The sequence below is a fragment of the Oryzias melastigma genome, linkage group LG3 (genome assembly GCF_002922805.2).
Source record: "Oryzias melastigma strain HK-1 linkage group LG3, ASM292280v2, whole genome shotgun sequence".
Lineage (NCBI taxonomy): Eukaryota > Metazoa > Chordata > Actinopteri > Beloniformes > Adrianichthyidae > Oryzias > Oryzias melastigma.
Window position 1 is genome coordinate 15831089 of NC_050514.1, and position 11815 is coordinate 15842903.

General features: G+C 40.1%; 1 protein-coding gene across 3 annotated transcripts in view; it reads right to left on the reverse strand.

The window, feature by feature from the left end:
- Window positions 1-11815, reverse strand: part of fam189a1 (family with sequence similarity 189 member A1) — a 103071-nt gene that overhangs the window by 12735 nt on the left and 78521 nt on the right. For 2 of the 3 annotated variants that reach the window (XM_024295004.2, XM_024295003.2), the window contains exons 3-5: window positions 10212-10322; window positions 5949-6107; window positions 114-221 (exon numbers count right to left, since the gene is read on the reverse strand). In XM_024295004.2, coding sequence (XP_024150772.1) covers window positions 114-221; window positions 5949-6107; window positions 10212-10322 — 378 coding nt within the window. The remainder of the gene's footprint in view (window positions 1-113; window positions 222-5948; window positions 6108-10211; window positions 10323-11815) is intronic. The other variant, XM_024295005.2, reaches the window with a different exon arrangement.

Below are 11815 nucleotides of genomic sequence, written 5' to 3' on the forward strand. Positions count from 1 at the left end.
GAAGCACCAAGTCGGCCGTCATGTTGACTCTTGATCTCCGTCACTCTCGGGTTGTTTTATGTGTCTGAATGCATGAAAGAGTGGCTGTTGCTGTTACCTCCCATCACACTCACCATCTGCAGCACATCAGTCGACACCATCTGCATGCAGCACATTGCAGTGGCGAGAGCGCACACAATGGTGGAGATGACGTTCAGGGCACAAACACTGAACAACAGCTCCTGAAGGAGGACAGGAGAGGAGGAGAGTGTTAGCACAAAAACACGAGTGTAGAATTGGACAATAAAAGGGAAGACATCAAGGAAAATAAGCAAGAGCAAAGAACCAACAGGATGAAGTAAAAAAAATGTTGCGGGAAAAAACAGCAGTGAGGTAATCAAAGGAAAATAAAGTGACTTTAAAAAATGAGTTTTGGTGGTTACAAGATCATCCTGTCATAATTGTGTTTCATAAATATATTTTAAGAGACAAACAGGAACAAATCTTGAAACTTTGAGAAAAATTGGATCCTTTATGAACATTGATTGAGAACAGGAGCTAGTAGGAAGTTAGTTATTGTCTGTTATGAGTTATAGATCCACACTAAAAGACAACACTGTTGCTTCACACTGAACAGGCATTGGTTCAAACTCCAGAGAGATTCTTTCAATGTGGAGATTGGTTTGCATGTATTTTCTCTGGGCACTTTTGACTTATTTTTCCTCCCACAGTCTAAAAATATGTTTTATAGGTTTGCTGGTGACTTAAATTGCCCCTTGGTGAGTGTGTGGTTGTATGTCCACATATGAGGGCTCTGTCTTGGGCCGTTGACGTGTCCATGGTGTACCCCGCCTTATGATGCCTGAGATAGGCTGCAGTGACTCCAGTGACCCCAGATGGAGCGGGTACAGATGATGGATAGATGGTTTAATCACAAAATGCCACAGCACTGAAGAGATGTCACACTGTCCAGCATGTTCATCCACTAAACTATAAAACTGTCCAACACTCACACAAACCTTCATCATCACTTGACTGCCATCAATGCACCTCTAATAGTGTGCAGCAAATGCTAGAGAGTAAAAGATTATTTTTTATATCTCCAATAATAATCACCACGTCATCTTATAAAGTCAACTAACTCACTGCTTAATACATTTAAATTATTAAAATTTGCAGACCTAGACGGGCTATAATTCACATAATATTAAAAATAAACAATTACCAAGATCCTCTTGATCCAAGAGGATCACGTATGTTTCTGAAACAAGCTGTGAGAACAAATACTAAACTTTACTGTATCTTCACAAGAGGAGTTCAGGTATGAAATAACTGCAGGGAACATACTGTATCAAAGATTGTCAATCCATAAAAATATCAAAGCAAGAGTCAACAAGATTTATATAAGTGTACTTCTTGAAAAACTTTGGCCAACTTTTGCGCGAAGTATTGTTTGTGCCTGAATTACTGAGTGCTATAATTCGGACCTGACATTTCTGATCCAAATTCTGCTTCGACTTGTCTGCAACCTGCCCCGACCCACGCCTGAACAACACTATCCAAACTCCGATCCCTTAAAACTTGTACCTTATGAATGACCTCTGTCTGCCTGACCCGGCGTTAGCTTTACAGACTTACAGTTGTGTCTGACTCCTGCTGTCACCCCACTGAACCTGCTGCACTTGGATCCAACCACCTGCCTTCTGTTTGATTGTTTTCAGCGCATATGTGCTTTTTTTAAATTCTGTAAAATAAAGTTTGTATAAATTTATGTTTGGATTGAATTGACTCGATAGGTAATTACTCTTCATTCAAAGCCTTTTTGGAAATTTGCATGTTTTCATTCATCGTTATGCCTCTGCTTTTTTATCTTTTATTTAATCAGTTCAAAAATAAATACAAGAAATCGATTAGAAATAAAACTCAAGACTGTCTTTCCATTTTACTTCGCAAACTAAAACTTCTGCTAAAAGAAGAGGACCTAATTTAACATTTTTTGACTCTGCTATAATTTTTCAACATTTTTTAACATTATATTTTCAAATCCTGACTCACTGTGCATATATTTTTGAATAAAAAATAAAACATCTAATATCTTCCCATTAGACAGACCTGCAAGTGTCACTCTCAAAAACACATTGTCCCCATACAGCAGATGCCAAAGGTAGAGTCTGTGAAAGCAGGAATAATGCAAAAGGGAACCAAGGTGAAGTCTGTAGCTCCAACTATAGTGATACAAATCTTTTATACTGCATGCAGTAGTTCTAAAACCATATCATGAAAAAAAATCCCTAACGGCCATTAAACAGAGCTAATGTAATCAGACGTGCTGCCTTTAGTGGACACTACTCATAGCCAGTTTAACCCCAGAGACTCATCCTCCTGGAGGACTCAGTCAGGTCCCACAAGGAGACAACACACAACCCGACTCCCCCCACGGGGAGTCACATATGAATTTCAGTCATCTGGACCTTTGTCCAAGAGCAGCTCGCTGTGAAACCTCACCTAAGGTAAGTTCTCGTTGGAAAGCTCCTGGGTTTATTCCGGCGCTCCATCTCTCTCCGACTAAAGGAAATTCATGAACCCTCTGGGTTTGACAGGCAGATCAGTGCAGCGTTTTCACTGATGCTGACACTGCACCAGACAGGCATGGCCAAGACAGGACTGAGCCAGAGGGCAGAGCTGTCACTTTACTTACCAACATATAGTCCTGTCCTCACAAATGATTACTGGCTGTGCCGAGTTACCAGATTTAAGAAAAAAATTGAAAAGCACAAAAAAAAAAAGCTTGCTTTTAAAGGTGTCTGGGCTCCCCCCATGAGACTGGGAGATGACTATTTCAGGAGCTGCTAAGAATAGAGCTGCTTCCTCTTCACAAAGGAATCAGTAGAAGGACTTTCTTACAGACCCTCTGAAACAAAGACTTCTAGTTCTGACTGAAGGAGGTAAATTAGGTTTCTCTGCAACCTGAAAACTCAGATATCCCTCAAATGAATTAGAGACTGCTCCCCCCATGACTGGCACCCAGATAAGAAGCAGGAGATGTTATCAGCCGTTCCAGGGGAATCAGTTCAGTCTGAAGATGGAGCTTTCTTTAACCTTCAGCCAGCAACAGCTGGGATCTTCGCCCTGAAAACATTTAGTAATACGTGGTTTTATTCCTGTTGTCCATCACAACCATGAGGGACTAAACAGAGCTCATCCAACTTTAACTCTCATTTAAAAAACAGAAAATAATAATAAAAGGGTGATCTGCTTCAGGATGAAGGAGAGCTTTACATTCAGATTCAGAAGTCATCATCCGAGTCTCACCCTCGGGCCAACTCCAAGGGACTTATGACGCACACAAAACCTCAAAATGTCCTCTGAAACTGATCGGTATTGGCAGCTCCCGTGAATGCACAGCAGGAGCTATTAGAAGCCTCTTATTCTGAAAACCACAAGGGGTGATGAAAATACAAGTGATGTATTTCATTATTTCAGTATATGACAAGATTGTCCAGAACCAAACCACAGGCTTTAGCTTAATGCGCTAGTGTTTCAAAACATAAACACAATACACCAGTCACATTCACTGCTACTCTGAAAAGATCTGTCAGGTTTTATTTGGCACACATTACAACTGCCATGGGTGTTGTCATTGTGTTTTTTTTTTCTGAAGATGACACAAAAAGAAAGAAAACATGTTAGATCATTAAAAAAACAGATGCTGGTTTGGAAAAGCAAAGACAGAGGAAAGCAATCCAGCAAAGACACGCAAATTAGCCAAAAAACAAACCAAAAGAAGAGGCAAAGATCTGAAATGTGGAGCCTCTAAAATCTAATATCTTAAAATTAATCCCACACTGACAAAAAAATGGATCATCTGAGCTTGCAGTTGTTGAAGAATCACTCAAATAATTTCTATTATAATTAAGCAAACACATTCACCATGACATTAAAGTTACTTAGGAGCCTAACTACATGCAAGTTTAATGAGTAGGTCAATTTGTTTGGTTATTACTTGATAATGTGTGAAATAGTTTGGAGAAAATCTATTTATATAATGACACTTCAATATATTTGGGTCAATAAAAAGCACATCAACATCTTTGTGGAAAAAGGCTTCTAAAATATCAGTATTTAACCCATTCTATGCTCATCAAGGCTACTCTTCATCACTACAGCTGCCCTCAATACTCCATCTTCATGCTACGATCACATTTCCCAAAATGCCACTGTTTGGCAACCTGAATGCAGCAGGTGACTGTGCTGCGGCATTTGAAATCACCTACAGTAAGCTCATTTTAGTCTTCTATGGCCTGTAAGTGAAACTTCAAAAGAATGGAGTGCATGAAAAACACATTTACAGCTTCTTCCTGTCGTTCAGTTATTCTACATTCCATTTTAGTAAAGTGAATATGTGAGGACTGCATTCCATGTTCATTAAAATTAGCAGCAGTCTAAGAGCCATCCAGAGGTGTAAAGTACTCCAGGGACTTGAAAATGACAGCTTCTTCATATACATAACTCAATACATCTGACCACTTTGGCTCTTAATAAAGGTTTATAGCAGCGATTTGAGTTATGAGCACAGTAACAAATGGGCTCGATCTTTCCTCTTTTCATAGGCATGATTCATCCAATGAAGGCTTTTATTTGATTATCAATGTTTTATAATCAACTAGGGACATGAAAGGAATAGATTTGATTGTCATTAGCCAGTAATGGCACAGTATCTATCATTTATGTAGACACCAGGAGTCCTGATCATCTCCAAAGGTCACAAACTCAAAGACGAAAGCCGGTCCAAGATGTAAAACAGACATTTCAACGGGAGATTTATCTGATTCATCTTTTTGGATGGGCTAAAATAATCAAGATGCTTCAGCTCAGTCCCTTTTGGTTAATGTTGATTTTAGTTTAAAAATCATAAAAATGTCTCGTTCTAGAAACCAATTATAAAAAAAAAAAAAAAAAACTTTAAATCTTCAACTTCAAACTTTTCAGTTTTAGTTATAAAGAAAGTAGTCCGAACAGACAACTTTGATACTGACATGTCCAAAGACAACAGAGGGATGAGCAAAAATTGAACATTGTATAATAAATATAAAGGAGTTTCAGGAACTGAGGGACTATCTGCCCTACCTCCACCTTCAACAGCCTCATTAGCAAAAATCAGAGTTGAGTAAAACTGATTTATTTTTAAGGCAATATTTATTTCTGGCCTTGTGACAGACAGGTAGCCTTTCTAGGGTGTCCTGCCTTCACCCAACAGTGGCTGGGACAGGCTCCAGCAACCACATGACCCCAAAAGTGATATAGTTGGATAGGGAAATTAATGGATGGATAATTTCTCAATTTGACATCAAATTTTGGTTTTGACAACGCTAAGTTGTTGATGTCAATATAAACAATGAGAAGTTTTTTTTTTTTTTTAACCATAATTAGTCATATCCTACAGGTTACCGTGAATCAACAAATTCTTTTTTGGGCTAAATTAGAATCATATTTATTTTATAAAAATACAAAACCATCTATGAAACATGTGTCAAAGTCAAGGCCCGAGGGCCGGATCCGGCCCACCCGGTAATTATATCCGGCCCTCCAGATCATTTTGTTTTATTGTTATTAATAACTCGATGTTATTCTGCACTTAATTTCTAACTTGTATCATTTTGACAAAATATATTTTTATGGAGAGTAAAATATTAAAAGTTATTTAAGGTTTACGTTGATTTATTCTGGAATAATATTCCTCCCTGTTTTTTTTTCGCAGTATTGTTAATAAGTTATGTTTTTAAAGTTTAAAACAATAGCTTTAGTGTGTTCAATAAATCTTTATCCTGTTCAAACAGCAACCTAAGGTGTGTTTAGTTTGACATCTGCATTCATCCCATCCCATTCCATACCTGCTAATGTCTGTGACTCACTACAGAACACGATTTTAGAGTTTAATTTCATTATACATGTAAAAACCTCACGCCCACCTTGAGACGTAAGCGTATGGTGTTGCAGTCCCGCAGAGGAGTCAGCCTCAGAGTCTCTCCCTGGCTGCAGCTGGAGCCTTGCTTGGGCATCTCGCAGCACACGCACACCGAATCACTTAACTTGACCTGGGGGGAAGGAGGGTAAAACACACATCCGCACTCAAGCAGGCATGCCACAGACACAGAGACACATGTCAGAGCAGCTGAGCTTGATTTCTGAATCCATATTTCCTGAAAAGACATTGATGATATTTACTGCTAGTAAGTACCCGGCTAAAGTTCTGATTGATGGACCAAGCACAGTTTTAGTGACACAACTACAAGCAAATGGCTGCTGCACGTGCAGTGAGACAAAGAAATGCAGGAATAAGATGAGCTACTTTGAGCTGAGATTGAGGTAGAGCATACCTCTGCTGTGTGTCCCAGATTGAGGGAAAGCAGGACATGAACTCAACAAGTATGGGTTAATTACATTGGGGAGAAGAGATGAGGAACATTAATATTTCACTCCTAACTGTAGCGGGGTCTCTCTGGGGAGCTACATAAAGCAGAGACGTTGGTGTACTCGCCTCGTCTCCCTTTAGGAGCAAAGCTGCTTATAAGGCCCGGTTGGTTGGGTTAGGAGGTTTGGTGCTCGATAAATCACTGGTGGCTTCTCCCAGTCATGAGAAACAAACCCCTGCTGCTTTAAGCTCGAGTTAAAAACAGCAACTAAACATCTTATGATACAACTTTGGATATTATTTTTCTTAAAGTAAAAGCTCACAGTTTAGTTTAAATGCACAAAAATGCTACAAACTAAACAGTTTACAACTTTTTTTTCTCCACAATAGGAATAAAGTCTGCAGCATATACATTAATAACAGAGATAAAAACATTTCGTGAATTAAAAAACATATATTTTACTGGGTTTGGGCTCTATAAAATGAAAATTACATATTAAAAACACCAATAACTCAAACTAAAAGTCTAACAAACTGACGTTTAATGACTGCCATGCTTATTGTATCCACTATGAATAGGCTATTTTCGTTGTTGTTTTACCAGATTTAGGTCTTTCTTTTGTCGTCAATTTTAGCATAAATGATAAAACCTGTCAGTTTATTTCCCAATAAAAGCCAATCAAACCATTGTTTTTGGTTTTGTTTATTAAAATAGAACTGTTTCAATGTGATACTGCAGAGGATATGTAGAGTTTGTGGGCGTGTGAAGTCAAGCTTTTAAAATTTTAAAGAGTTTCTATATAACACACTCAAGATAAATGCTAGAGGGGAAGGAAACATAACAGCAGAGATCGCAGGAATTCCCGTAAGAATGCACGGATTAGCACTTGAATCAAATAAGAGCAAGCAGGCTCCTAGAAATCAGTAGGAAATGTTTACTATGTTCTGTACACTCTGTACATCAAAATTTAATCAAATAAAACATATTACTGGAAAAAGGAATCGCAAATTTAGGTCTGCTTCTTCTAATGGCGAGTTTAGTCATCAGTTTAAGGGCTTAGCAAAGGTTCTGCCTTCACCTGAGAAAACAAAATGCCCTTTTAAGTTCAGCACTGTTGTTGACTCAGACTGAAGGCTGCCTGTAAGCCTGCCATCTGCTGTCATTTGTAAAATGAAATGGACAAACAAGGAACCCGTAACCTTAAGGGATGAAATGAAAACAGACCTTTACCATAACAAATTTCAGGCTGAGTCTTGTTCCGCTGAGAGACATCTGTCAACTTAGCACTTGTTTTATTCACCCTTTGAACTGGTAATTTTAAGGATTGGGAGTAAGCCGCTGCTGTGTAGCGCAATTGTAAGGAGATTTGTGCTTGGAGCATTTCCTTGTCCCAACATTACAATGCTTCTCGGGGAATAAACGTTTCCCTTGGTGCCACATTTGTAAGAAACTTGTATTTTCCGGCTGAGAAGCAAAGCTGAGGTAGACCTCCAAAAAAACAGCTCTTTCTGCAGTTGACTCCTGTTTGGTTGGCTGACTGGTTAAAGTTTGAAGAAATAAAACAATTTTCAGGATTTTAACAACACTCTGGGGACCAAGTTGAACACTTAAATAAAGTGTCTAAAACAGGGGCGTCCAAATTCAGGCCTCGAAAGATGGATTGTTTTCCAACCAACCTACCATTGAAGGTCCTTATTGGTTAAACACACCTGATAATCAGCAATACATAAGGCAGGACTTCTGGAAAACAAGCTGGAGACGTGCCCTCAATGCCTGCATTTGGAGAAACCTAGTCAACAATAATTTTTACACTCATTATTACTAAACTGTGCCATAAAAAACACACCCTAAGTCACTGAAATGGAATACGATTTATCGATTGAAAGTGTTTTGTCCTCCCCTATCCCTCTGAAGCAATGGTATATTCCAGTCAACAGCAAATTAATGAGCAGAGAATTAAATTTTTCCTGATTGGGCAGTTTTCCATCCAGTTTAGCAGTTTTGATTCTGACTTTGTGGGAAAAAATTGCTTTGGGCAGGTGGACATTCTTTTGTCAGGTTTGGGATTGGTTTTGCAACTTTTATTTGCTTATTGAAATATGTTTCAACCAGAGACATGTGGTCAGGAGAGGCAGGTGACGTGAGAGGGACCTGGTTGCAGGCAAGATGGCACCCAAATACAACATTAAGCTCATCATTAGCCGGAAGTGGAAATGTCGCAACTGTAGCCAGAAGCTGAATTTGCATATCTATACTAGAAGATTCCTAATTGTAACCCTCTCGGGGAATTTCGGTTCAGGTCTTTTTCTAGGGGAAGAGTGTGAACTTCGCTCAAACTTTGGTTGAGGACTTCCAGCGAATGATGCTCTGGCGCCATCTTGGGGACATGTTGTCGTCTGCGGCCAGGTCCTCTTGGGTGAAGCAGTGCCTAACCTGCTGTCATGAAATGTATACCCTACTAATAATACAATTATTATGTGTCAACTAACCTGTTCCATAAATGCCATTCACAAGTTTGATCCTAAGTGTTTCATTTTCATCCTCAAAATGGCTTTATTTTGCATATGTCCCGCTCATGTCTGCCAAACGGCAGTTTTTAAATTATTTAAGTTTTTAAATGCTCATGAAAACCTTTGGATTCTTGGCATTATTCGGTCTACAAGTGGTCCAACAAAGAGGTTATTAGGCATTTTAACCTAGGTAAGAATAAAACTAAAAAGACTCATACAATCGCTGCAGAGGGCCCTTTTTTATTTTTTGCCTGGGGCCCCCAAACTGCTATGTCCGCCCCTGTCTAGTCCCACATGGTTGTGGACATCATCCTATTAAGCTACCAGCATTTGTTGCAGGTCAGTGTGGTTGTCTTTGTCCCTCTGGCTTCATTCTTTTTCACCAATGAAGACGTTGGCATATTGACCCTTTAATCCAACTAGTTAGAATTTGGACTCACAGCTGAACCTATAAAATTCATGTGTTCAGATTGCACGACACTTTACTGACACCAGACCAGAAACTGGCTGTATGCAGTCTTCTCTGGATTGTCTAAGCAGAGACCCATAACCTGTAGAAGATAATCTTCAACACCCAGGTGGGTATAGACTCCATCATTCTTGGAACGCCATCAACTTTAGGCGCATACTTTGCAGTTTGGAGCAGACACTTCCTGACCAATGTGGTAGGCCTCACAAAACAAGAGTCAAAGGCAAGAGCAATTCAAGCTGCATGGCATTAGCACAAGAGATTTCAAAAATGTCCTTAAGTGCAACCTACATTCAAGTCTGCTGCTCATCTCACAATTTGTTATAAATGTGGCACCAAAAGCTTAGAAACAGGCTTTCTAACATTACAAGATTTATGGGACACAAACCTCCTCTTTGTGCTATAGTTAATTCTAATAAGTTCTACGGTTATCAGTTTAATTCTTGCCACAGTTTTAGAGCAGGACATGGAGGTCAGCTGACCTTCATCTCCATTGTTAAGGTCAGAAAGCTGGGAAACATTAAAGATGTCCAGTGAAGTGAGTTCTTCTTAAGCCTGCATTGTATTGTCTATGGATATTTAACAGTTTTCTCCAACACTGAGTTGCTGCTGTATTTTGTTTTGCAGCCACAAGTAAATTAGTGGAACAGATTGAAAAGCCCGGGAGGAATATGCTCCACATCTGCTGCACGCAGCCATCTGCATGAAAATATATATGATAAAATGCATGCTAGAAGTGGCCAAAATCTCTACAAAGAACATGCAAACGACATGTTTAGATGGGTAACTCGTTCACACTGAAGGTGGTAATTGCATTGGTCAGTGTCCAGTTGGTCTCACCAGCTGACAGTCATTCAGGGAGTTGACAAGCTGAGCGTTCTGGCAGGAGAGGATAGAGCCCGCCAGGTTGAGCATCACGCACACTGCAGACAGCAGCATGAAGAATGTGATCTGTGACAGACAGACACAGGGGAGAGAGAGATAAATATGTACATATATAAAAACTGCATCAGAATACAACGTCCACAGACATAGATTGAGCATTTGGTATTCACGTCCCGACATCGTTATTCTCTAATAAACTGTGTCTTGCAGTGAATTTAAAAGATCCATAAACAGGAAATTGGAGATGATGTTGCGTAAAATCAATAACATCATTTCTTTGGAGGCTTTCAGAATCCAAAGTTGGAAAAAAAGAATGTTACAAAAAACTAAAAAGAAGTTCTTGATAGTTTAATGGTCAGGATGATTTTTTTCTGCTTTTGTGAGCCCCATTTCCACTAAACAGTCCAGTCCAGTTCAGTCCAGTGAGGAGTGGTACAATACGGTCCAGTTAATTCTGGTGAGTGTTTCCACTGAGCGGTTTGTTTTCATGGTACATGCGTGGTGTAGACCGCTAGCGTGTCATTGGCCCGATCCGAATACTCCCCTTCTCCCTCTCCCTTAGCCCTCCCCCTTGATTTGAAGTGGCAATTGAAGTCAAAGTCGTGTCCAGAATTATTATTCTTTAAGTTTCACTCTCCGAACAGAGGGGTCCAAAGTCTGCTATCGTGAGAGTAAACCGCGTTGCGCGAAGAAGCTCTTTTCTTCCCTTTGGTGCGCTCTGAGCCACAGAAGTTTATATTTAAATGTAAGTAATGACTTTAAGTTGTAGCACGATCTTTTTAAAGTTATAAAAACGCTGTTGTTATGGATATTCAACCGCTGGAAGCGCCGTACTAATGCTAGCGGACCGGCGATATGGATGACATCATTGAACGGAAGTAACGTCCGAAATATTAGACACTATTTTTTTCATCACCCTCCGTTTGGAGCAAGCACGGAGGGATAAACGAACGGGGAGGGCTAATGGAGAGGGAGAAGGGGAGTATTCGGATCGGGGCATTGAGTCATTGTAGTGTGATAACTAGAAAAGCAACAACAATGGAGGTCATCCCAGCCAGCAAGGCCAAGTGGGCCCCATATGGTTAAAAAGTGGGCAGAAAATGTGGGCCCAACTTGGGTTTGTCTGCAGTTTCCATGGTGGCCCCACCTGTGTTTGCTTACATTGGCTCAGCTACCCAGGGACTCGCAGCCTCTGCAGGGACCCTGCTAGCTCTGCCGGCCCCTGGGTAGGAGTGTTCACTTGCTTTGCTGGACCCTGGGTAGCAGAGCTCGCTAAACTGTTCTCTGGGTGACTGGCTAGCGTAGCGACTGGCTAGCATAGTGAGCCAGTCCCTTGGTGGATGCCACCAGCCCACTTGACCTTTCTGGCTGGGATTCTTGCTTTACTTTTTGCACATGGTGTATAACAGGAACGTAACGTTATTTTAAATAACATTAACGGCTAAGATGAATACTGCCCAATGCTTACAAACGTTACAAATATTATTTTAAATGAGTGCCATTTTGGCACTTTCTAATGTTGTCATCACTTTCTGTCATTCAAGGAGCACCCCCCCCCC